This window comes from Pteropus vampyrus, unplaced genomic scaffold, assembly GCF_000151845.1.
Source record: "Pteropus vampyrus isolate Shadow unplaced genomic scaffold, Pvam_2.0 Scaffold12, whole genome shotgun sequence".
Classification (NCBI taxonomy): Eukaryota; Metazoa; Chordata; class Mammalia; order Chiroptera; family Pteropodidae; genus Pteropus; species Pteropus vampyrus.
This window is the reverse complement of record NW_011888793.1, coordinates 12,477,396-12,499,329: the sequence shown is the minus strand read 5'-3', so window position 1 is coordinate 12,499,329 and position 21,934 is coordinate 12,477,396. Positions and strand designations below refer to the sequence as shown.

The window sequence follows — 21,934 nt, the reverse complement described above, 5'->3', positions numbered from 1 at the left end:
ATCAGTATGGTCAAATGTCAACTCGTTTATTTCACTTTTGTATTAAATTAATATTTGTAACATGCAGTTTTTCTGAAGAGGTATAAACATTTTTCTTGGAATTACTTTGTTTAAAAAAAAAAAAAACCTAAATAATATCGTAGCCCCAAGAGACACATTCTGAAGATTACTAGGGGGAGGAGGCTGCTTTGGTTCAGTTCATTCTTTATAGGTCCTGAGTCATCATTCTTTCCTGTTTGTAAAATGATGATTCTTATTGTAGCTGTAAGTTTTAACTATTTTTACCATGGCAACATATTAACAGATTATTATTGATATAGGCTTTTCAATTTGCTCAAGATTATGAATTGCAAGTGGAATGAAGCAGCATTTCCAGTTGACAAATGGATCCACAGGTAATGCGATGTCTCTTAAATTAAGCTTGTGACAATTAAACCAATAAACTGTAGCAATGAGAAAACTATTGACAAAGTACAACCACGGAATGTTCATCTCAATATATCCTGGAATCTCTACTTTAAGTATAAGGATAATTACTTGAAACAATACAAATGGTAGCCAGGTACCGAGAAAGCAGATAATGAGCTTGGGCAAGAGTGTTTTTTTAGAGTTCACAGTATAACTAGAGTGGGATGAAAAGGGGAAATATAAGATAGTCTCATTCATATAGGAAGTTATCCTAATAGCTTGTACCAAGGTGATAACTTCTGACCAAGAGGTTATAAAAGCCATAAATAAAATCATCACCATGGAAAATGACAGCCAGTAACTTTGAATGCTGATATAGAAAGGACACTGATAAGAATTAACATTCTGTGCATTCAGGTTTTGGGAGATAGACGGATCTCCCAAAACATAAACAAAGACTGAAATCCAAATTAAAATCACTGTAAAGAAATAAAATAATTTTTTACACTTAAATGCAAGCTTGGTGGTTTTAGAGAAATTCAGGTAATAATCGATATAAGCTATCAGGAAAACTGGATAATGCAAAAAGCCATAAGTAAAAGAAATAATTTGAGTAAACAGGCAGATGTGATATTTAGTAAACCTAATGCCTAAAAGTACAAAATCTCTGAAGTAGCATATAATGGAAATGTTGACCAAAAGTAAAAGATCAATGAATGCTAGCGAAATACAAAAATATTCCATAAAATTTTGATAGGTGCTTTTTCTTTTCATTCCTAATGTGAGGATATTTAATAATATTTTTCCAAATATAATTAAGAATAGGAGACAGTTACCATCTAAGGGCTGATTTGTTTGATGTAACTGGTACTGAAAAGAGCAGTTCTCTGAAGAAAGAGCAGTCATATTTTTAGTTAAATTTCAGAAGGCTTGCTGAAGTACATACGATAAAACACTGCTTCGCTTATTTTCCATCCCTGCGAAGAAAAGTAAAAAGAAAACCATGATGTTATCTTGATGCTATCTCTATTTAAAACTTCACAGTGCAAGCACCTGTATTCCCAGAAAGTCTAATTTAATCCAGTCATCTCCCTAAATAAATATGTAAATAGGAATTTATATTTCTCATAATACTTAGAGATTACAGAATATGAGGAAGAATTAATGTGTATACTTTGATCATTTTTTGAGACCCAGAATGTCCAGAACTCTCAGACCTATAACCATAATGTTACATGTAAATTATTAAACTTGTAATAAGTACAGGTTTTAATGACCTGTAAAAAGATAAAATACTTTTATTTACTGGAGCCAAAACACAGGCTTAAAATAGCAGCCTGATGGTAACACTCAGAACAGTCACTGATAGCTGTTAACGCAGTCCCACTCTGACTCTAGACAATGTTACCTCACCCCCGCTTTTTGTCTCTTTGTGAATTTTAGAAATAATGCTTATGGGGCCCTCTAGCAATTTTCAAAACTTTTTAGCTGCAGGACCATCATTCAGATTAAATCTCTGAAGCTCAAAGACATAAAACAGATAGCTGAAAATAATGGGAACACTGGTAAAGGAAAGGAAGATAAAGATTTATCTCCTGGGCATGATCTTTCAGGTATGGCACCTGGGGAGAAGAGACAATACAGAGAAGGAATAGGGACTGAGTATGGATACCTGAGAACATTAAGAAGTGCTGGGTAAAGGCAAAGGAATGGGAGTTGAAGCCTGCGTGATAAATGCATTCGGAAGCAGGAAAAAGAAGGTGATGAAAGGTCAGAGAGGAAGAAATGAGGAAAGGATAGAATAAAAGGAAGGAAATTTGAGAAATTTATCCTAAAAAAGAAATCCAAGTTGACCCAAAATTGTTCAACCACAAGTGTTTATAAAATAAAACAAAGCAATATAAACAGTAACAAACTCCTCCACAAATGCCAACTGGAAATGAGTTAAAAATGATACATGGTACATCCTTATGATAAACTATTATGCCATTAAAAGTGTTTCTTGACTTAGAGGAAGACTTATTTTTCACTCCACCTTTTCTATACTTGTTAAATGTTAAACCCTGTGAATTTGTTGCATGTTAAAAAAATATAAATTTCCACAATGTTTAGTTAAGTGAACTGTAGGTTACAAAATTATGCAGGAACATGTCATCTAATTTTTGAGACATACATGTATATAAAAAACTAAAAAGGTATACACATTGACTTAATATGGTACTATTATACTTCTGAGTCTTCCTTAATTTCTCAAACTTTAAGGAAAAAATACGGGAATATCAAGTCTGAAAAGTGAAAAAACTGAATTTGACTAAAAGCACATAACCAATGATTAAATAATTTCAAGAAAATAATGAAAATACTGTCTGAGAATAAAAAAAGAAATCAGTGTGGGAGAGGGCTATCAGTCCTGTTGACAGACTGAATCCTAACTTGACTAAGTCTTTCTCCTAGCTGAGAAGAGAGTTGAACTTTCGGTGTTTGTCTTTTCATTCTCCAATTTTAGCAAGAATCCTGCTAAGTCAGGTTAGCCAGAACCTCTCATCTTCAATATCTGACCTCCCCTGGTAGCAGATTCCTCATCCCTTGCCCCTAGGCGACATGTGATCACCCTGGCCTGCCTTCAGCAAGAATCCATCTTACCCCTGGCATTTCCTTAGTGATATTCCATCCACTCACCCCCTCCCTACTCCTTTCCTATGAGTTCCCACTTGTATCTGGAATCAAGCCCAATCTCTTTCCATCACTGCTAAACCATACTGTCGTGGTCCCTACACCTTTGCAGTGGTCCTGAATAAAGTCTGTCTTAACATTCTTCAGTCATGACTATTTTTCTTTAACATACTCTCATGGCCATAAATCTACCATGTCATAACTTCACTTATTAAGGTACACAAATAATGGGTCTGTTTACACACATGTGTGTGCATATATGCAAAGACAGTTATAAAAAATCATTTAGTACCTATAGTCATAACTATAGGTATAAAAGAACCAATGAAACAAGTTTTCTTGTATGCTCAGCTTATTTTCTATACTCAACTATACCACGTAGTTTAACTTGACCCTCTCCTGAAAAAGTTCCATTCCAGATTTGAGATATGATATACAAGGACCATGGACTCGTGATTACAACCTTGACAAATGCCACTGGCCTTAGATGTGTGTTACTTGGATAAGGAGTGCAGATGGAATGATAAGACCACGTGCAGCCCTCCTCTGCCAAGAAAAAAAACAGGCCTAGTTTTAAATAGCAAATGTTGGTTTAGAATGGGGGTAAGGAAGGGAAGTAGTGCGGGTTTATATTTATAAAGACCCATTTAAAAAAAAGTACCTTTGGAGTCATGATTATCTGTATAAAATCACTTCATCCTTAATAATTCCTATTAAAATAAGCTAAGGAATCCACATTTAGGCAACATCTAAGGGATGTTACCCAAGTTTCCATTTCATCACTGAATTCCAGAGTGGGGCCGACTGGAAGGCCAGAAAAGCAGGCTAGTCCCTGGAGAAGGGAAGTAACTCTGAGTGTCTCCTAGGAGCTAAGGAAGGCCATCAAAGGTGCAGGAGGAGGAGGAGGACCAGCTACAGCCACCAAGGCACTAACCAAGAACCTCCTTAGAAGAGGATGTGAAGAAGGAAGACAGGTGTCTGAAATGGAATATGTAAGAGAATCATAAAGCTCGAAGAAGCTTTCAAGATGGGGGGTGAGGAGGGGGAGGATACCCAGGAAAGATGTGCAACTTGAGGCAATAAAAAGCACCTGAAAGGAAGTGTATCAGAAAATGAGGTTTGGGTCATTTTATAATGGTTCCTGAATCTCATAATCATGGAAATCAATCAATACTTTTCAAGGTGATACCAATTTTATACCCCACTTCTCCTTTAAAACCACTAAAAAATATTCAAAATTCAAACATTTTATTCTTTAAACCAACTCCTAGGATAAGAAAAGTCTTTTGATAGGCAACCTGTCCAGAACTGTCCCTTGAAAAATGTTCACATTAACTCTAGGGATTCAGAGATTGATGAGATACAGTTCTTTTCCTGAATAATTTTTTAAAGAACTTATGAACCAACTCATATTGCTTCCATACAACTTAAAAACTTAATGTAGAAGTCCTGTCAAGGCATCGTTGGGCTTGCTCTGTGACCTGGCCAGTTTAGAAGTATTAGCAGGGCCTGAAGGAAACAAACCATGATTTCTTTTCACTGACCCAGTGTCTGCTTTTCTATTTATAATCCAATTAATTCTTTAAAAAACTAAAACACCGAACAAACCCCACCATACTTACTCTGCTTTCTCCAGTAGGTCTTTCTTGGCCGATGACCTTCCTATTTTACTTCGGTTTTATGGCCTTCAATTATCTTACTTTCTCGGTTCCCTGCATAGCAAAATGCCACATGAATAAACATTGCGAAAGACAGAAAACAAAAATAACCATCACTAACAGCTATCTTAGTAATTGGAGTTCCTTATAACTGGCTCCAGATCTCTGCTTAGAAAAGCTATAACTTTGTGGGATTACAGCCAGTAACTAACTGCTTATAATCTTTCCAGCAAAAGGAAGAAAAGGGACACTTAGATTGAGAGTCCACCAAAGCCCCTGAGATATGGGTGCATGTGATATGGCATCTATTTTAAGAAATCTTGCTCATATTGTAGTTTCACCCATGGGTTTTGGAGTGTAAATTAGCAGTTTTCATCCTGTTTGGTTACAGGACCCTTTGACACTTACTGCATGTTAGCATAAATCATATTTTTTTAAAATGAAAAAGTAAGGTAGCACTGTTGGACATTTCACAAATTGCTTTAGAGTCTGGCTCAATAGCAGACAGCTGAATTCTCATCTATACTTAATCAGTTGCAATATCACACCACGTAACTTTTGAAAAGTCCTCTGTACATTGATGATTGAGTAAAAAAATCTCTTTTCTAAATAGGTAGTAAACTTAATAACTTCATAGTAATATTATAATCAGTTGTATTATGCATACTCAGAAAAGTTTAACAAAACCACGTGCATGAAACAGTACAATGGGAAGATGAGCACAGCTAACATGGTCTATTGCACAAAAAAACGGAATTAGCTCTAGCTGGATTTGCTGATCCTGATGAGTGGAGAAATCCTATGGGAGAAATTGTGTATTGAACCTTGCCCAGGGCTTTTACATACCTTTCATACATTCCTTACAGTAATCATAAAAGGTATGTATTATTTTTCCCCAGGAGGAAACAGGCTTAATAAGCATACTTCCTGAGATTGCATGACTGATAAGTGTTGGAGCTTAAGTGCAGTCTCGGGTCTGATTTCAAAGCTTGTGTTCTGCAGTGAGTCTCAATGGCTCAGCTCACAACTGGAAATGTAGAAAGGGACCCAATTTATGTATGTGAAAGAGCTTTACAAAAAGGTGACATTCAAATGACAGTGATTATGTTGATTATTGGAAGTTTCAGCAAGTTTTTTTTTTTTTGCAGAAATTGGCAAGCTGATTCTACAATTTTATATGGAAATGTAAAGGACCTAGCAGAGCCAAAATAATTTTTAAGAAAAAAAGTTGGAGGACTTACACTACCTGACTTTAAGACTTGCTATTAAAGGTACAGAAATAAAGAGAGTGGGTATTAACATAAGGAGAGTCCTATAAGTCAACAGAACAGAAGAGAATCCAAAAGTAGACCTAACCATTTATAGCCAGTTGATTTTCAACAAAACTGTAAGGTAATTCAGTGGGGAAAAGGACAACCTTTCCTAAAAATGGTACTGGAAAGTGATATCCATATGGGAAGAAATTAACCTTAACCGTTAACCTCACACCAATACAGAAAAATAAACTCAAAGTGGAGGATAAGACTAAATGCAGAAGTGAAACATATTTCTAGGGAAAAAAAAAAAATCTTTCTGATCCTGCATTAGACATATTTAGTTTCCAAGGGCTGCCATAACAATTACCACTGGGTGGCTCAAACAACAGAAATTTATTCTTGCACAGTTCTGGAGGCTAGAAGTCTGAAATCAGGTGTCAGCAGAGTTGTGTTCCCTCTGAAGGTTCTGGAGGAGAATCCTTCCATACCTCTTACAGCTTCTGGTGGCTCCTAGCATTCTTGGCTTGTGACAGCATCACAGCAATCTCCGTTTTTACATTGCCTTCTCCCCTGGTGCATCTCATTGTGTGTCCTCTCCTCTTTTTGCAAGAACACTGGTCAGGGGATTTACATCATACCCTGATCTGGTATGATCATACCTTAATTACATATGCAAAAACCTATTTCCAAATAAGGTGACATTCTGGACGGACATGAACTTTGGGGCACACTAGTCAACCCACAACACCAGGCTTGGCTTTCTTAGGACATGCACTCGTGCAAATACATGAGTTGATAAATTGGACTTTGTTGAAAAAACAAACACCTCTTCGAAAGCATAGTTAAGAAAATGAAAAGGCAAGCTACAAACTGGGAAAAAATATTCACAATAAATATCTGACCAATGACTTGGATCCAGAATATAAAAGAACTCTTACAACTCAATAAAGTAGCCCATTAGAAAATGGGCAAAAGGTTTGAATAGACACATTGGAGAAATGCAAATGAAAACTCCAAGCAGGTACCACTTCACACACACTAGAACAGCTAAAATTAAAAGACTGACGTGTGTTGGCAAAGAAAGAGAACTCAGACATTGTTTAAATAGTTTGGAGGTTTCTTACAATGTTAAACATCCAATTACCATTTCATCCAGTAATACTACTCGTAGGTATTTACTCAAGAGAAATGAAAACTTACATCCACAAAAAGACCCACAAAAGTGTGTTGCAGCTTTATTTGCCATGGCTTCAAACTGGAAATATTCCATATACCTGACACAAATGAGTACAGATGGTTTGCTTTCACTTATATGGAATTCTACAACAGCAAAACAAACCTATCAGGCTGGACAGACCACCAGTGGAAATCTGGGGCCAAGCGGAGGCAGAGGAGCACCAGGAACTTTTGTAGAGATGAACGTGTTCTATATGTGGATTGAGATGGTAGTTCAACAAATGTATATACATTTTTCAAAATTCAAATTACACTGAAAATGAGTGCATTTTATTACATTTTTAAAGGCTGTACATATCAGTATTGGATATGAAATTAAAAACCTAGAATTAATTTAAATATCCAACAATAGGAAATTGGCTGCATAAATTATGATACAACTTCCACTGAAGATGGTTTTTTGAATAAATGTAATTCTACTCCCTCTCATACCACTAAAACATCAATAAATTGAGTTTGTAACTGATTCTAAAATGAACAAGCAAACCAAATTTGTCACATTTAAGGACACTAGGGAACCAAGTCATTATGTTTTTAAACTGGTAAATACAGGGAAAGAATCAAGCATTTTTCCTGTCTTTTCTATACTAATTGTACTACTTGGTGACAAAAAAAAGTGAGAGGATATCTACTTTTTTACAAGTACTCTAATAAGTGAATAAATAATAATGAAATTTGAAAACTGTCATTTTGGGACCCCTTATGTACTTGTGGAAGCAGCCAATGGTCATCAACAGCTACGAACACCCAAGGGAGAGATGAAGGATGCACCACTACCTATGAAATGGACTTGCTAAAAACTTAGGACCCGATTAGCCTGTAGATTCAACTATTTATGTACAAAAAAAAAAAAAAAAAGAGCACAAAAGAACATGTTAACCCCATGGGATGCAGTAAGCAAAATCCAGATGGTGGTAAACGCTACCGGACAGAGAACTTACTTCTTCAAATAAACTATCAACAACAACACAAAAGATTAAATGAGACTAATGATATAGCAACTAAGTGCAATGTGTAGAACTTATCTGAATTCGTTAGAACAAAGAATTACAACTGGGAATTTGAACATTGATTAGAAATTTGAGGATATCAAGGAATTACTAATTTTTGGCATGATAATAGTATTTTGTTGTGATGGGCAGAATTGTGTTCCCCCAAAATTCCTATGTTGAAGCCCTAAATTCTAGTACCTCAGAATATGACTGTATTTGGAGATGGAGCCTTTAAATGAGGTCATATGGGTGGTCCCTAATCCAGTCTGACCAGTAGCCTTATAAGAAGGGGAGACACCAGGGATGGGTGCACACAGAGGAACAGTGATATGGGGACACAATAAGAAAGTGGCCATCTGTAAGCCAAGGGGAGGTCTCAGGAGAGACAAACCTGTTGAGACCTTGATTTTGGACTTCAAGCTTCCAGAATTATGAGGAAATAGATGTCTGTTAAGCCAGTCTATGGTGTTTGTTATGGCAGCCCAAATACATATGGTTATTTTTAAAAATATTTAAAAAATACATACTGCAATATTTACAGGTGAGATGTTTTCTGGAATTTGCTTTGAAACACAGTATGTGTTTGGTGGGCACTGATGGGAGTGTAAATAGGGCAGGACTATCTATGAGTTAATAGTTATCCTATTTGTGTATCTGCTTGAAATTTTTTGTAGTTTTTTTTTTTTTTAAAGACATGAACTTCCAGGACAAAAGAATGTGAGAGTAGACACCAGGAAAAAAAAATCCAGAGGCTAGAAAAACAATTGGATGAATGGCAAATGACTTAGCATCTTGCTACTCAAAAGTGTGGTCCAAGGAACAGTAGCATAAGCATCATCAAGGAGCTTGTTATGAATACAGTTACAGAATCTCAGGTTCCAACATGGATTCATTGGATCAATTTGCATTTTAATAAAATCCTCAGGTGAATCTCATATACTGATAATAGACAAGAAAGCTAGCAGTGCTGATAAAGCACAGTGCCAACCTAATTTATACCTCAGGACCCTCGAAAGGCTGAGGAACTGTTGGCCCAGATAACTTTGAAAAGGGATGCAAAGATGGGGCAAATGAAACAAACAGGTCCCAGATCCCTTCCCTGACTCAGTGCAACAGGTGACTGTCTCGCCCCAGCTACAGACTAAGAATGGGGGTTTTCTCCTCGGGCAAGTGTAAAACAGGGTCTCTGGACTGTGGGAAGAGCTGCAGAGTGGTTCAATGCTGAAAATGGAGTCTGAGTAAAAATATACATATCGAAAGTTGAGACTTCTCTTCCTCACCTGAATTTCAGGAATACCATTATCCAAAACATAAATATCCACAAGTCCTCCTCTAGTGATCAGCCTAGATATAAATAGGTAAAAGTACTGACATTGAGTCTTCCCTACGGACACATTCTAGATAGCACCCTACCCAAAAAATATGACTAGACATCCAAAGATCCTCAGTCAAAGAAAATCTCTACTATGAAAAGTCAAACCCACAAGCAGAAAAATAACTTGGAGGAAAAAGATACCATGCTAGAAGAAAACTTTATTTAGAAATTCATTGTTTTCAGGGAGAAAATATTGCATCCATGGAACAAAAGGAGGAAACTGTTTAAAACAACAGAAAATAAGAAGGCACTCTTGGGAAATAAAAATATGATGGCAGACATGATAAACTGAACAGAAGTTAGAAAATAAAGTTCAGGCCATTTCCCAGAAAACACAGAACAATAGATGGAGAAAAGGATAAGAAAGAGATTCAATCCAGCAGGTGGAAAATCTGAATAATGGGAGTCAGAGAAAGAGAATAAACCGAAGGGGAGCAAACCAAAGAAAAGCATATAATATTCTCTAGAACTAATAACAGTAAGAGTCCATCAGTGGCCACCTTGATAGAGGAAAACAGACCCACACTGAGGCACAGCAAAATTTCAAAACAATGATAAGAGAAGAGATTACCAATTCTCAAGACGAAAAAACAGATTTCATAGAAAGAATTAAGAGTAAATTAAAAACGAGTAAATCAAGGGAAAGAATAAAGGAATTACCCTGCTTTATACAAGAGGTACTACTGGATAACCAAGTAGTAGATGAGGGGAAGTATCTCTTCAAAGAGTGTTCCAATTTCTAAATGAAAAATAAATCTCAGATTTAGCATTCCACCATTTTGTAATTAGCTCTTCTCCTTCAACCTCCCATCCCTGAGTTAAGAGATGTAGACATTAAGCACCTATTGCTATGATCATCACAATGGGAAAGAAATCAGACATTTTGTGCCTCCTAGAGACTAAACCTGAGTCTGATCAAATCTCTGGATCCAGCTGCCAATATGCAAGAAATATAGAGAACACAAAACTGGAGACAATCCAGATTTCTATCAACAAATGAATGGATAAACAAAACAGTGGTATATCCATACAATGGAACACTCCTCAGCAATGAAAAGGAAGCAACTGTCAGTACATGCAACAACACGGATGAATCTCAAAATAATTATGCTGAGTGAAAGAGGCCAGGCTCAAAAAGAATGCTTTATGATTCTATTTACATAAAATCTTAGAAAATATAAACGCACCTATAGGTGTGTTAGCTATCCTGATGGGGTATTTTCATGGGTGTAGACATGGCAAAAGATATCAAATTCTACGCATTAAATATGTGCAGTTTGTTGTATGCCAATTATACTTCAATAAAGCTGTTTTTAAAAAAGTAAAGAGATACAGAGGACAGAGGGACATACTGAGCTGTATTGTATCACGAGTGTGCAATCAGCAAAAGTCATACTGTGGAAAACTCTAAAGGTCCAGCGGTCTAGTTCTTCAACAGAACAAGGGAGAAAAAGGCTCGGAGAAGTCATCTATACAGTGAAAGACATGTAAAAAGACATCTTAAATAATGTTTTAAAGGGTAAAAAGCGGGGAGAGGGGCTGGGGTTTGGAGAGGTCACACGGAAGGGGCTGACAGAGCAGTTTTAGTTCTTTATCTGAGAGATAAGTTACAAGGGTGGTCACCTTATGATAATTCATTAAGCTCTACATGTTTGTGTATGCGTTATGATTCTGTATCTTATTTTTCAATAAAAAGATATTTAAAAAAATCAGGGCGGAGTCAGGCTTCTACGCAACACTGGAAACCAGAGATACTTTTAACTCCAAGGGACTGACAAGTTCAAATGTAAACGACACTTCCTGGCATAAAAACTGCAGGCAAAGTCAAAAGAAATTGACAAACTAGAAAAAAATTACAAAATATTAATCTCCCAAATTTATAAAGAACTCCTGGAAATCAAACAGGAAAAAGATCACAAGCCCAAGTAATATGAGCAAAGGATCTGAAGGGACAATTCACAAAAAAAGGATAAATGGGTTTAAACATGAAAAGATCAGCATTACTCGTTAAATCAAAATTTTTTTTAAACTCGGACTTTAAACTATACTGTTTGCCCCTTAAGAGAGAGGGCTGTAGATGCTGCCACTGTCAAACGCCTGCTGGCCGAGGAGCTGGGAGGGGAAGACGGGTGTCCAGCACGTTCAGCAGTGTGGCTTCGCTGGCTCCCACTGTCTCCAGGCGTCATCGGCTGCGTGTCACTTAGGATTTCAGTGGTGCCTCTGAAGATTTTAGTGGTGACGCCTGAAGCCTGGAAAGAGGAGGTGTTCTCAGGCCACAGACCAGTGTTCTGGGCTGGCACAGAGACCTCACATGGGGCCATGGCACCAGCACAGGCGGCAGCTGGCACCTTATTGTCCAGCAGCACGTCGCTGATGTCAGGTGAGGTCCTCCCTCGTGAACGTAAAGCCCACATGCTTGTGGACATGAGGTGACAGTTCCTCTAGAGCTGGGCCGTTTTCCAGGTGCCCCGGGATGGCCTCATGCACCTCAATGTTCTTGCCCGTGCATCACAGCTTTCCCGCAGATGGACATGCAGATCTGCTGCACCTGTCTGGAGCCCACGGTCTGCTCCCACAGTGAAGCAGTTGGGATAATCATCCAAAAGTTGGATGATCCCAAGGAAGTAGTTGGGCTTCCAGGTCTCCATGTCTTCCCTGGGCATCTGGGCGGTACATGAGGGATTACCATACAGCATTTAAAAACAATGTCACTCTCATGACACATGCCTGGCAAGAGCGACTCTGACATTTTTGAAGACTAGGCTAATTGTCTTGTAGAATATTGCACAATTTGTCCATGTAATTGTTGCTTCAGTATTAGAGAAACATTTTTTTCAAGAACACTATCTGGATTATGTGTCCCATTATGTCAGTTTGTCTCAAACTGGTCATGCGAAGTTAGATCACCTAATTAAGGACATCTCTGCCAAATTTTTCTAGTATGGGGTACCTTTTCCCTTTTGTAATCAATAATTAATCCCTAGAGTATAATACCTTGAGAGTGTTAGACTATGCTGTTCCAAAACGAAGTTTCATTTAATAGTTTTAACATCCATCCATCATCTTTGCCTGAATCAATTACCATATTGGGAATTATAAAATAGTAACTTTCTAATTCTATGATTCATTCTGCTTTTATGAGCTGGCAATTTTCCCCTGGATTCATGGACTTATTCAGTGTGTTATAATCCACTGCCACCATTATTCTTTTGAATACCTACATTTTTCTAAATGTGTGCTGTCAGAGTTCCTCCAAGCTGGCTCCTGTATCCTCTTGACAAATTCTGGTCTTCAGACACTTGTTTACAGAGCCACCCAGTGACCTGATATACCCATTCGGACTGTTAAGTGAGAGAAATAAACTTGTATTGGATTTGCGCCATTACATTTTTTGTCAATTTTTACAGCATTTTAGCCATCCTACTTAATACAAAATACTTCTAATTATTCCTTTTCATATCCCTCCCCTCTTGGTATGTTGCAAAATAGTAACTCTCTAATTCTATGATTCATTGCTTCTGTTGCAAAAGTTATCTATTGTAAGCCTTCACTCTTTTACCTGTTCTCGGCCTCATATAAGTATTCTTAACCTGAGCACTGACTTATGAAATGTGGTATTCTGCATGTACTTATATTACAGTTACTGAGGGCTCAACTGCATTGTGATTCATCACGGCACAGGGGCTTTTTCTGCCAGGAACAGGCACAGAGCCAATCATTCTCTAATTTGAACTTCCTACTTACAAAATTAATTAGCCTGCATTTGACTTGTCCAATTTCTAAGTACCTAATTTATCCAGCATCTCTGGCACACAAATAAACATACACACAATACATTACTGGTCAGGGATTAAAACTGATTAAATAGTATCCCAGACTATTCTCTGAAAGGTTAACTGAAAAGTGTTGTTCCACACCAGCACCAAATCCTTTATGTCTCTGTATGATCTTCTCACTATATAACTGTGGTATCATCTGAACTAAACTATGTTTCCCTGAGCCACTGATGATTATATTACACTTAATTAAATCAATGGCATGAGAAAGTCAAGATATATGTACCCTACTTCCTCTGGATCCTTACAACATTCTTGAAAAAATTGGGTTACACTGAAATGATTTAGTTTTCCATATAGCTACCATTAATTTTTACCCAATGCCCTAAGTTTGCTTGTAAATTAATATTCTGGTGATGCATATTTCCATATATCCCTCCCTCACAATGTGTCTTCTTATTTACTGCAAACTATACATCTGTATTCACTTCATCATTTTGGTAGGAAAAGATAATACAAGTATCATGTTCAGAATTAAGGAGAAAGGAATCCCCAAACTTTGTACTAGTCATTCAGGTTTTGCTACCAAATTTTAAGGAAGATATCAATAAATAGGAATATACCTAAAGAAGCAACAAATATGGGAAAGGGCTTCATAAGACAAACGGTTAAAGGGTCATAAGAATGGGAGTTGTTAAAAAGCAAGCTGTGTTAGTTTAGGAGCTAGTGTTTGTACCACCATCAGAAAGGTCTAAATACGTATGGGATGACTGTTTAGCAAACACGCTTATAAAAGGTTTAGTATTCAAAGGACACTTAAACTAGAGATTGCTTCTGAGCTCTGAATGACTGTCATCAACATTAGTTTTGCACTTAAAGGAAGGGGTTTAAGCATACAATGACCAAGAAAGTACCAATCAGAAATCATGCTCAACAGTTCCTGAGACCTCACTCACAGCCCCAAGCTACTGAACCCAGCTCCCGAGATGATTCAACCACCAGAGAGATGACACTGCTCAAGTTCAGTCGTCTGTGGTTTCCAAAACCATGGCTCTGTTTGTCATTTCTGAGAAAGTGAACCAGGCCAGTCACCTGAGGGAGATCTTCTCTCGCCATTATACAATCTGGAACAGGCTACCCAGTCAACCAGGGTCTAGTTCTCCCACAAGTCTTTGACAACAGCATCACAGACCTATACCAGCTTACTCTATTACCATAAACAGTTGCCTGTTTTGTTTCCACTCCCTCCAGAATCAGAAAATATAACATACCCATCTCTCCACAGATTGATTTTTTTAAAAGCAGCCTAATGGTAGAAGTTTCAGAGATTAAGAGAAATTTGGGGGAACAGGTATGCTGCTTAGGTCAAATAATTCTACCTAAATACATATGGTGCTTTTTAGTTTATAAAGTGTTTTATGGAGATTGTCTAATTCAAAGTGTCTAAATTAAACTCCTGAACAGACCTCCATTCCATGAATGATGCCAAGATGTTCAAGTGTTACAAGTGAGTAAAATAGTAGTCTTTTCCCTAATTTGAGGTGAGGAGAAAGTGCCAACAAATGAAAAAGAGACATATTTACATACACAGAATGAAGGAAAACAAACTGTAGGATTATCCTGAAAGGTGCAGAAAAAGCTTCTGAGAAAATTAAACACTCATTCGTGATAAAAACTTCTTGGCAAAGTAGAAATTGAGAGAAATTTCCTTAACTGATAAAGGACCTATGAAAAATCTATAGCTGTTATATTTGTGAAAGACATTTTCCTGTGAAAATTGGGAACAAGACAAGGATATCTGCTCTGATCACTTCTATTCAACATTTTAGAATGTCATAGCCAGTTCAGTAATGTAAGAAAAAAGGGCACAGAAATTAGAAAGATAAAGTAAAACTATTGATAGATGATGTTTATATATACAGAATATCTCAAGGCATCTACCAAAAATTTACTGGAATAAGTTAATTTAGTAAGATCGCAGATCAATATTTAAAATTGCATATAAAAATGTAAACAAGATTTGAAAGTGTAAAAACTACCATTTATAATAGACTCAAAAACATAAAATATATAGGAATAAGTCTTTTAAAATGTGTATAAAACATTAATGCTAAAAGCTATAAAACACTGGTGAGAAAAACGAAGACCTAAGAAAGACTAATATTGTTAAGATGTCAATAGTCCCCAGTTTGAGATTTAATGTAGTCCTAATCAAAATCCAACCAGGCTTTTTTTGTAGAAATTGAGTAGCTCATCCTAAAATCTTTTGTATAGGAAATGCAAAGGGCCAGAATGGTCAAAAAAAGAATGAAGATGGAAGGCTTACACTACCTGATTTCAAGAGTGATAAACTACAGAACTGAAGACAAGTGTGGTACTGGCTTAAGAACAGACAAAAAGAACACAGTAGAGAATTCCAACAGTCCACTTGATTTACAAGAAAGTACCAATTCGAAGGAGGAAAGTCTTTTCAATAAATGGTGCTGGACCAATTGGATAGCAGAATGAAAAAGAACCACCTCAGTCTCGCCTCACACTATACAAACAAATTAGTTCAGGATGGATTGCGGGTCTAAAAATAAAAATTAATACTCTAAAGCTTCCAGAAGGAAAACAAAGGAATATATCTTTGCAAATACAACCTTGGGGTAGGTAAAGAATTCTTAACCAAACACAAAAGCACTAACCATAAAAGAAAAAAAAATGAATAAAGTGGACTTATTAAAATTAAACTCTTCTCATAAGAAAATGAAAAGGCAAGAAACACACTGGGAGAAAATATTCACATCTATCTAACAAAGGACTTGTGCCCATACTACCAGACAGACAGACAGACAGACTGACTGACTGACTGACTGACTATCTATCTATCTATCTACCTATCTATCTATCTATCTATCTATCTATCTATCTATCTACCTACCTACCTACCTACCTACCTACCTACCTACCTACCTACCTATCTTGCCTACAAATCAATAGTAAAAAGACAGGTAAATCAAAACAAAAATGGTCAAAATACTTGAAAAGATACTTCAAAAGAAAAATGTGCAAATGGTCGCTAGCAAGTGAAAAGGTGCCTAGCATCATGAGCCATCAGGAAAAGGCTAAAACCACACTGACATACAATTTCATATCTATCAGATTAAAATTAAACCGATACCAAATATAAGAAAAGATATAAGAATGTAAAATGATACGACCCTCTGGATAACAGTCTGGCACTTTAATATACACCTATCCTATGATCTAGTACTTCCACTCCTAGGTATTCTACCCAGGAGAGAGAAAAATTTGTGTCCATAAGAGGACTTGTTTGGCCACACCAAATGCTGGCAAGGATGTGGAACAGCAGGAACTCTCACTGCTAGTGGGAATGCAAAACAGTAGAGCCACTTTGGAAAACAATATGACAGTTTCTTACAAAATTCAACATATTCTTATCATACAATCCAGTAATTGTGCTCCTTGGTGTTTATCCACAGTAGTTGAAAACTTATGTCCACACAAAAATTTGTACGCAAGTATTTATAGCAGCATTATTCATAATTGCCAAAAGTGGGAAGCAACCAAGATGATCTCTGAAAGTGACTGGAAAAACTGTGATTATTCAGCACTTTATAAAAAGAGATCTATCAATCCATGAATAGACATGAAGAAAACTTAAACATATTATTAAGTGAAAGAAGCTGATATGAAAGAGCTATCTATTGGATGATTCCAACTATATGACATTCTGGAAAAGGCAAAACTATGGAGACAGTAAAAAGATCAGTGGTTCCCAGAGGTTAGAAGGGAAAGAGGGATGAATAAGCAGAGCACAGAGAATTTTTAGTATCACTCTGTATAATACTATAATGGTGAATACATGTCATTAGGTCCAATGACCTATGACTATCTAGAACTCTAGATAGCAACTGTGGTGGCTGGCAACCTACCCCAATAATGTTGTGAACTGGTGGGGAAAGGGATGACAGTGGTTGCTAGGGGTTTGAGATTTGGGGAGATGAATAGACAGAACGCAGAGAATTTTTAGGGCAGTGAAAATACTATGTATGATACTATAATGATGGGTACATGACATACATTTGTCCAAACCTACAGCATCCACAACAAACAAGAAGAGTGAACTGTAATGTAAGCTATGGATCTGGGGTGATTATGATGTTCACCAACTGTAACAAATGTACCACTCTGATGTGGGACGTTGCTAATCGGGGAGGCTATGCATGTGTGGGGCAGGGTATATACAGGAAATTGTACCTTCTGTTTAATTTTGCTGTGAATCTAAAACTTCTCTAAAAGATAAAATCTATTTTAAAAAAAGACTTGTACAAAGTTAGGCAAATATTTCTTAGATATGTAATTAAAAGCACAAACTATAAAAGAAATTGATAACTGAGACTTTGAAATATTAAAATTTTTTTCTTTAAAAGGCAGCATTTAAAAAATAAAAAGATAAGTCATAAGTTAGGAGAAAATATTTACAAATCATATACATGATAAAGAACTTACCTCTAGAATTTAAAAAATATTTGAACATTTTTATTCAAATATTTTTATTTGAATATATAAAAAAATTTTGAAACTCAGTGAGATGACAGTGACAACTAACCCAATTTTAAACACGAGCAAAAGACTAAACTAGACATTTCACCAAAGAAGATATATGAATGACTAATAAGCACATGGAAAGGTGCTCAACATCATTAATCATTTGGAAAATGTAAATTAAAATTGCAGTGTGATACTACAATTTGGTTAGAATCAAAATAACTAACAATATTGAGTGTTGGCCAAAATGTGAACAAATCAAATCTCTCATACAGTCATTTCTGGATAACAGTTTAGCAGTTTCTTAAAAAGTTAAAACATAAAGGTATTATATTATCCAGTAATTACACTCCAGACTCAAGAGAAATTAAAATATAGGTCTATACAAATACCTGTATATGAATGTTCAGACACAAAACACCACATATTCTAGTATTCCATTTATAGAAAATATCCAAAAAAGGCAAGAGACAGAAAGCAGATGAATGGCTGCCTGGGCTTAGGGGTGAGGACTGGCATGAGGGAACTTTGGGGGTGATAGAAATATTCTAAAATTAGATTGTGGTGATGGCTGTACAAATCTATAATAATCACAGAACTGTACACTTACGATGAAATGACTTTATGGCACATAAACTACATCGCAATAAAATTTTTTTTAAAGGACTTGTACAAGAATGTTCATAGCAGCTTTATTTAAAATAGGCCAAAACTGGAAGCAATCCAAATGGTCTTCCAAGGAGAATGGATAAATTGTGGTATAATCAAAGAATGAAATATTGGCTATTAATAAAGAACAAGCTACACAACATGCATGAATCTCAAAAACATGTTGACAAAAGAAGACACTTTAGTTGTCCTATTGTATACTATATTCCATTTATAAAAGAGTGTTCTCTTTTTTTCTATTATTGTGTTGTGTTCCATTTATATGAAGTTACGAACAGGCAAAGTTCACTTTTGGTACTAGAAATCAGAACAGCAATTGCCTCTGGGGTAGAGAGACTGACTGCAAAGGGGCACAAGAGAACTTTCTGGAGCATGAAAATGCTTCTGTATTTTGACAGTGATGTTTTTTACATGGGTGTATACATGTATCAAAATGCAACAATTAGGATCTGTGTATTTTACTATATGTACCTCAGTAAGTTTTTAAATGATTAAAAATGCCAAAAAAAGACTTACTGCTAGTCAAACTATGAAATCAATCAATCCTATTTATTTTCAGATCCAAAGAAGATATGGTGTGTATCAATTTTGAAATCATAACATGTTGAACAGTTAATATAAATGACTGGATAATAATTTAATACTCATTTTTAAATGTTTTAATTATGCCATGTGATACATACACATATGTATATTTAACATATGTATGGTATAAAACAGTCAAACTCATTTATTCTTTGTATATTCATTCACTCATTTACTCCAAAAATACTTATGGAAGACCAAAAATATATTCTAGGCATCCAAGTTCAAACAGTGGCTCAATCACAAATACAATGCTGATATTTCACTTTTATATCAAAATCTGAGTGTACCTTACAGAATAAAGTTTACTTAACAGGAGTTTCCTGGTTTGCTTGTGGGAGGAAAAGTGTTAGATAACAAAACAGACCCAAACATGAAACAAAAACAAATTCGATGCCAGTCAGGTCCAGTAGATTCAGGACTTGTAAGTTAGATCCTGATTTCAAGCCTCTATTAACTGCAGGTCTTTCTGCTCCACCTCCCGCCCTCTCCAGCCACAGGAAGGCAAGGCTAACTTGTGCAAACACTCCTTGAAGGAAGTTGCTGCCTGATCAGCGGCATCTATTACAACTTGGGACTCAAACCAGGAGCAAGGAAACGCCGCCACCACAGGCAGCCACCTACCTTTCTGGTAACTTCTCCTCCACTCCCCCAGACACTTTTGAGTCTGCTCTAGGCCGGGGCTGGAGGTGTGATGACTAACTAGGCATGGCTGCTGCACCCCAGAAGAGTTTGTCTACAGACCACACTACCCACTGCTGTGGAGGGTGCAGTGTCCGGGCACCTCCTACACTCCTGTTGCATTTTAAAGAGTGTTTAAAATGTTCATGCCTTTTGACCCAGTACCTCCACTCCAGAGATTTATCATAAGAAAATAATCAGAGTTGAATGAAATAATTACTACATGAGCAGCTCACTTCAGCATACTTAACATACAGAACACTCTCCTGCTCCAAAAGAATCAAAACAACTTAAATGCCTAACAAGAGGGAAGTAATCAAATGAATTACGATAGTCATAAGATAGACTACTATCTGCAGCCATGAAAAAAAAAAAAAAGCTTTTCAGAAAAATTAAAGACCTGGAAAATGCTGACATATAATGTTAAACAACAGAAGCAAACTAAAAACTGTATATATCAGGGCTTCTCACAGGAGGACATAATGGAATTCCCCCTGCCTCCCAGAGATTCTGCTGATCCCTGAATCAATGTCACTGAGGGAATGTGCTCTTGTCCTTAGATAGTCTTATTGAATGGGGGATGGGGAGGTTAAAAACCAGTGGTGCAGAATGAGTTGCTCTAAGATGTACCACTCTGGCATGCAGATTATTTCAGCTGAAAATAATCAAGGCCCAGAAGGCTCAGGAAGAAACTGACCTTCTCCCCTACTGCTTAAAAGAATTCAAAAGACTTACTCCAGGCAGGAAGCTACCATCATGAGATGACTATATTTTAATATGAGCTAGGTGTGACTGACAAGGAGAACCTAGAAAGGCCTATTTGACAAAGTCTCCTCTCTGTGCCATTTTCAAGATGACGCAATACACATTTGTTTACTAAACAATAACTCTTTTCATCTTGCTGTGAATTGCCTTACTTACCCCTAAGTTCTGAATGATATATATACCTCATTTTGCCTTGCTGTCTTTGGAATTTTCATGCTTAAGTGAATTCCCCATATTAAAACTTGATTTTTTTCTGTTAATCTGCTGTATGTCATTTGAATTATCTGACCAGTCAGAAGAACTTTAAGGGAAAAGGGGAAAGAAAAGAAAACTTTTTACTATTTAAAACCTTTGATTCAATAATTATTAAGTAATTATTCTTATAGGAATCTGTCCCAAATAATGTGAACTGGAATCAAAATGTAAAAACACTGTCTCTACTCACACTTCTGACACCAAATGTGTAGGTTTTTCTATACCAATCAATTCTAACACTAACTACCCAGAATTAGTGCAGACCCCACAGGTAGAGGGCTCAGTCCCACAAGACTGCTTCCCACTTTAGATGCCACTTATAAGTTCCAGATTGTCACCTGTACTTCTAACAAACAGCTATAAATCAAGGGAGTCCAATGACCCCCTCCTCAGGCTCAATAAAACTCAGGGAAACACTTTACTTATCTAAACCCCAAGAATAAAGATTCATTTGACGTGAACCCAGAGACGAAATTTATTTGCTGGGATGGACTCCCCAATGATCAATTGAGGGCCCAAATTTCATAAGTTATCAGAGTCTAGTAGCCATCTCCTGACAGGGGCTTCCTAAGTATTTTCTATACCCAGACAGAACCTCACACTGAACTCTTGGTTTCCCAAACTGTGCCCTGCTCATTTACGCCCTTCTGAGCCAATTATCATTAAGAGAGTTCTTGGTTTCATCTTTCAACCGATGGACTGAGACCTGCCTCATCCAATCAGAACTGCACGATTATATCCTCATTTGCATTTAAACCAATCAATCAGAACTGCTCCATAATCAGGATGCATAATGCTAACAAATCAGGACTGTAAGATTCACTCCATCAGAATCGTATGAATTTGGATACCTCATTTACATAAAGTAGACCTTATGTAAATCAGGATGCATAATGCTGACAAATCAGGACTGTAAGATTCACTCCATCAGAATCATATGAATTTGGATACCTCATTTACATAAAGTAGACCTTATTGGGGACCAGTGTGGGAACTTCCTCTATAAAAGGCAGCCTTCCCTATGTCTCTGTGGAGCACACTTTTGGTTTCT

General features: G+C 36.7%; 2 protein-coding genes and 1 pseudogene across 12 annotated transcripts in view; 1 reads left to right on the top strand and 2 right to left on the bottom strand.

Moving 5' to 3' along the window:
• The window catches only part of PHC3 (polyhomeotic homolog 3), an 80,814-nt gene extending 69,504 nt beyond the window's left edge, over positions 1 to 11,310 (top strand). For 4 of the 7 annotated variants that reach the window (XR_897102.2, XR_002777679.1, XR_897096.2 and 1 more), the window contains 3 exons: positions 321 to 395; positions 3,948 to 4,073; positions 5,888 to 8,188. The gene's annotated coding sequence lies outside the window, so the exon portion shown is untranslated. Of the gene's footprint in view, positions 1 to 320; positions 461 to 3,947; positions 4,074 to 5,887; positions 8,189 to 8,915 lie in introns of those variants that run through there. The other 3 variants (XR_897103.2, XR_002777677.1, XR_897099.2) reach the window with 2 other exon arrangements.
• The window catches only part of GPR160 (G protein-coupled receptor 160), a 30,971-nt gene continuing 9,167 nt past the window's right edge, over positions 131 to 21,934 (bottom strand). For 3 of the 5 annotated variants that reach the window (XM_011380279.2, XM_011380289.2, XM_023524695.1), the window contains 2 exons: positions 4,704 to 4,793; positions 131 to 1,385 (listed from right to left, as the gene is read on the bottom strand). In XM_011380279.2, coding sequence (XP_011378581.1) covers positions 298 to 1,314 — 1,017 coding nt within the window. In that variant the 5' untranslated portion in view covers positions 1,315 to 1,385; positions 4,704 to 4,793 and the 3' untranslated portion in view covers positions 131 to 297. Of the gene's footprint in view, positions 1,386 to 4,703; positions 5,767 to 12,819; positions 16,126 to 21,934 lie in introns of those variants that run through there. The other 2 variants (XM_023524697.1, XM_023524700.1) reach the window with 2 other exon arrangements.
• LOC105305597 lies at positions 11,405 to 12,812 on the bottom strand (annotated as a pseudogene).